At 38.1% G+C, this 5,095-nt stretch overlaps 1 protein-coding gene across 2 annotated transcripts; it reads left to right on the top strand.

The window, feature by feature from the left end:
• The first annotated feature begins 836 nt into the window (after positions 1–836).
• On the top strand, positions 837–5,095 carry LOC131226243 (alpha carbonic anhydrase 7-like). 2 transcript variants are annotated; one of them, XM_058222022.1, is made up of 7 exons: positions 837–994; positions 1,230–1,447; positions 1,979–2,085; positions 3,167–3,269; positions 4,147–4,314; positions 4,749–4,802; positions 4,913–5,093. In XM_058222022.1, exons 1-7 carry the CDS (start codon positions 907–909, stop codon positions 5,000–5,002), a joined length of 828 nt encoding a protein of 275 aa, XP_058078005.1. In that variant the 5' UTR covers positions 837–906; the 3' UTR covers positions 5,003–5,093. The 2 variants fall into 2 exon arrangements, with proteins under 2 accessions (XP_058078005.1, XP_058078007.1); XM_058222024.1 differs by lacking the exon at positions 4,749–4,802 and having other exon boundaries at positions 4,913–5,095.

Raw genomic sequence — 5,095 nt, 5'->3', positions numbered from 1 at the left:
ACCGCCCATCCGTTTTTTCATATCATTTTAAGATATAATCCCAAAAAACTGAGATAGATCCGAGGCCTAAGTGGCTGACAGAGTTGGATTGAATTCCTACGGTTGAAAACTTCATTGGGGCCAAGAAGTTCTCATTTCAAAGAGTGTTTGTTTTTCCCATCATCCAGTCCTACGTGACCTCATGAACAGGTTGGATAGCAAATAAACATCAAGTAGGCCCTTGGAAGGTTTTAACGGTGGATTTCATTACCACCGCTGCTTCCTGTAGTGTGGTCCACTTGAACTTGAATTGTCTTATTTTTTGTTCTTATATACGAAAATGATTTGGAAAAATGGATGGACGGTGTAGATAAAACCCATACATAATAGTGGGCCCTTGAGAGCCCAGCGTGTACCGAGCGCGGGTACTAACCAATCCGCGTCCCACCAAACTCCCTTGGAAAATTTTCCAACTTGAAATCACGTTGCACGATCAATTATGAATAAAAACTAAGGAGAAACGCACCATAATGGATTTAAGAAGAGAATTGCGGCACCTGTGCCAACATGGGACACCGTGCAAGATCCTAGCCATTCATTAAGTTAGGTTAGCCATAAAAACACCCTGGCACTTTAATAAAGCTAATCCACTAAGATGGACAACAACACATGTGTGATGAAATCACACGGCCTTTATTCAATGTAGACATGTGGCCCACATCATGAATTAACCACCCACCCTTTTGGAATGGACATGTTCACATTAGCGTGTGACCTGAAATTCACCGCCTCAATCTCTCTCACTCATCACTTATCATTTCAAATGATTTTTACAATATATAAAGCAATGAAGGTTTCCTATCATTTACGAGGATTTCCAAACCGCCTTCTCTTCCTCTTTTTTCAGGTCATTGGAAGGGAAAAAAGATGAATAGTCCAAGGATTTCCATCTTGTTGTCTGCTTTCCTTTCCATCCTTCTCTTTCATTCACGCACAACAACATCACAAGAAGTTGGTACGTGATAGTCTAAGAGTGTGTTTGGTTGCACCACACATCATGATATTTTATGATCAATCAGTCTAATTTGGTGAAAAAATCATGATATTGGGTGCAACCAAACATACACTAACCCAAAAAATTTCTCTAGCTAGGATTCTTCTTCTTATACCTGTTCTTCTAATTTTTCTTCTAATTTTCTTATCGTTCTATGTGTTTGTTTGAGTTCTCATCCTTTTGAGATATGTCACAGAGGATGAGAGGGAGTTTAATTACCTTGAAGGGAGTGGACATGGACCTGAACATTGGGGAGAGTTAAATACAACGTGGGAATTGTGTAAGAATGGCGATATGCAATCTCCCATAGATTTGTTGGATGAAAGGGTGCAAGTGGTGCCTGATTTAGGAAAATTGAAAAGGAGTTATAAACCCACAAATGCAATTCTAAAGAATAGGGGCCATGATATAATGGTAAGAGAAAATGTTATTTTTCTTCTTTTTCTTCTTCTTCTTCTTCTTTTTTTTTTTTTTTTTTTTTTTAATACCTTTTTCATGTCCTTTTGGTTGGATTTCTAATTTACTATTCACCCAACAAACATTTTTTATCCTATCATGTTTGCACGACATCCAACCCATTTAAATGGTTGGTCCCACCATTAGGATCCCCTAAGGATAAAATCAGCCCTGATTCACCCATTAGGTGGGCTCACATGTAGTTTGATAAAGATGGCTGGTGTTAAATTATTTTTTTAGGTGTTTTTTCTTTTATTTTTTGAAAGGTGGGTTATATAAATCATTTAGAGGAGATTTATGATGAAACCCATTTGCAAAATGTGAGAGGACTTTTACTCAAAACACAAATAAATAAGAATCCTTTTCATGAGATTAGCTAAAGATAGTGAATGTGATTGTATGTTAATATCTCGTATCTTAACAAAAACATGAGAGGAATATGCCATTTGGGATACCACAATTCCTAATGTATGTGATTTATGAATGCAGTTGAAGTGGGTGGACAGTGCAGGATCCATTCACATCAATGGAACTCAATATTGGCTCCATCAATTTCACTGGCACTCACCTTCTGAGCATACAATCCAGGGTAGGAGGTGAGACTCTCTCTCTCTCTCTCTCTCTCTCTCTCTCTCTCTCTCACCAGTAGTTCTTAAGAAATTCATCCCGATCAAGAAGTCCATTTGGCTCGCTCGGGACTCAGGACACATATGAGTCTCATGTGGGCTTATGAATTGTAGATGCTGCCTTAGTTTTGGGCATAATTTTACATGCTGTGTGCTCAACAGAGTTTTGGAACGGCCTATTTTTGGTTGCTGTTCAGAAAATGATGACACAAACCTGATGAATGGATTGGATGTCTTGAAAAAATCATGGTGGGAACCCCACATCAAATTGTAGGTCAAGATCAACCTATAAATCTTTGTCGTGGATCCAGTCTCTCCGTCCACAGTACAAATGGCAGTTAGACATGTCAATGAAGAGGAGCATAGTCTCCACATAAAAATGGTTGGACCATCACATCTATCCATTAATTACCTATCAAATGGATGGTTAAAGTAAGATAATCAGTGTTCTAAATGCATGAATATGGAATTACTGTATTATCGGCCATCAGGAAAGTGACCCACAGTTAGAATGGTTCAGATTTCCCTTCATGTATGGCATATTTACAGTGGATGATATGTCACAACATAATAATAATAATAATAATAATAAAAAAGAGTCACAACATAGCTAATAGACATTGGAGGTACTGAGCTGTTACCCTAGTGTAGTCCCTTTCAATAAAGATGTTTGCCTTAAGACGCTGATGGATGCACAGCTGATGGCAGCTGTCTCAAAATTCGTAGCCTAAACTTTCAATGAATGACTCGTAAGAAAACAGCCAGAGAAAGATTCATATGATTAGTTAAAAATAATTAAAAGGTTGAAATACTTTTAATATTTTTTTGGTCTGGCATCTGCAATAAAGCCCATCATATTAATGGTTTCGATGGTAGATACATGACCCAGATCTAGCAGACCTAGCTAGGCCCTCCATGTCCTGACAATAGTATATTGATGCACAGCAGAAAACCTCTTTAATGAAAGAATGTAGCCTTTTTATTGTGTCTCTGTCAGTCAAACTTACTGTGCAAGCAAAGACAACTAAAGGGTCTCGTGTGATGATAACAGGTATGACTTAGAGATGCACATGGTTCACGAGAGCTCCGATGGAAAGACAGCTGTCATTGGAATTATGTATAAAATTGGTCGGCCAGACACCTTTCTCTCAGAGGTATATGACCATAAAGGACGCATGCAAATACTCTTTTCTTCTGTTCAGCCCAACAAAAAGTACTGATATGGAACATCAATCATGTAGGGTTCACTTTTGATTACCCATCCTTTTAAAATCACTTTGATGATCAAATGCTCCTAACCACTGGATAACAAAAATAAAAAAATAAAAAACCTCTTCGGCTAGTTGTTCAAGTAATGGATAGTGTACATTGATTTTAGAGAGGTCTAAGCATTGATATGGATGGTTTATCATATGGGCTCATATTTGATTGCCCATCCCTCAAATCACATTGGTCAGATGATTCTACCTGTGAAATTAGATTTTTGGGAAATGGATGTTCTAGATTGGATAAGTACTGATATGAATTGTCCATCATGTGGGACCACCTTTGATTGCCCTCCCCTTTCAAATCACTTTGATCATATGATCGTAATCATCTTATTAGTAGTTTGGTAAAATAGATAATCGACAATGAGTATAGTATTAAGGTTGAAGAATTGATATATGGCCTTCTTAGGGTCGCTTGGGTTTTTTTTTTTTTTTTTTTGTTTGTTTTTTTCCTTATTGTTGGTGTATGGTGCTTATTTTGAGCTCATATGATTAGGCAGATCCTTGCCTTTTTATTGGGTACCGCTCAAAAATTTTGTAAAGTGGTTACATATGTGAATGGATCGGTGTGAAAACGTTTACATGTCCAAATAAGTACAAATACCTATGTAAATGATGTGGAAACATAGGTTCCCTTGAGTCTCTAAGTCAACTAATCCGGCTGACCAGAGAATTGAGTTCCCTTTTTGAAAATTTGAAATATATATGATCTCCAAAGGTTTATAAAAGCCTCTCTCTCATGCTTTTTGAGTTATTATTTCAGCTGACGAAACATATAGAAGCAATTGCTGATACCCATGAAGGAGAGAGACAAGTGGGTGTGATTGACCCGAGGCATCTGAAGATAGGAAGTAGAATGTATCACAGATACATTGGCTCTCTCACCGTTCCACCCTGCACTCAAGGAGTCCTCTGGACCATTATCAAGAAGGTCTGCTCTTTAGACCCTGTGCCAGGTTTTTTAGAAGTAGGATAGAAAAGGAACCCACATCATGGCTACCATGACACGCTTATGAGAGATCCAGGCCATTCATCAGGTAGCAAACATTGTGAACATATGCCCTGACAAAGAAAATGAAAAAAAAGAGGTGGCTAGAAACATGTCCAATAGTCCAAATTCAATGTGCATGTGTGACTCATTTGCTGAATCTACTTCCCTCAATTTTTTAATATGTGGCATTGCCACAGCAAGTACTACCTAATGAATGGCCCAGATTGATGACACCTATTTCGTGGTGGAGTTAATGAGACCTGTGAGGCAGCCCCCACAGTCTGTCAAACCCATATCAGTCAGTATTTTTTTTTTTTAATTTTCCTTTTCTGCTTTTGACATGTTTTTAATTTCATTCATGCACGTGACTGCAGATTAGGACTGTTTCTAGAGAACAAGTGAGATTACTAAGGAAGGCTGTTAATGATGTGAGTTACTAGTACTGGTAATGTTAGATACCCCATGTTGCATGTAGCACAATGCCCTGAATGTCCCCATTGCATGCATGACTTGGTCTGATTTCACTTGTTTTTGTCAGGATTTTGAGAGGAATGCGAGACCCACACAAGCAATCAACAAACGTGCGATACACCTTTACCGACCGAGGCCTGATGACCTTCGTTCATGACCTGGACAAACATAATTTTGAATTTGAGCTATTATGTATCCATCGATGTTGACGTCTAGATACACATGCAAAACATTTATTACATTCATTGAA

Source organism: Magnolia sinica, chromosome 14, assembly GCF_029962835.1.
Source record: "Magnolia sinica isolate HGM2019 chromosome 14, MsV1, whole genome shotgun sequence".
In the NCBI taxonomy this organism is placed as follows: Eukaryota; Viridiplantae; Streptophyta; class Magnoliopsida; order Magnoliales; family Magnoliaceae; genus Magnolia; species Magnolia sinica.
The sequence above is the reverse complement of the archived record's forward strand: the minus strand, read 5'-3'. Positions and strand labels throughout refer to the sequence as shown.

Bases quoted from the DNA above. Each gene is read 5' to 3' on its own strand.
- LOC131226243 (XM_058222022.1), top strand. From the start codon at position 907: ATGAATAGTCCAAGGATTTCCATCTTGTTGTCTGCTTTCCTTTCCATC. The intron at 2,086-3,166 runs GTGAGACTCTCT...TGATGATAACAG, and splicing joins CATACAATCCAGGGTAGGAG to GTATGACTTAGAGATGCACA. The intron at 4,315-4,748 runs GTCTGCTCTTTA...ACGTGACTGCAG, and splicing joins TCTGGACCATTATCAAGAAG to ATTAGGACTGTTTCTAGAGA.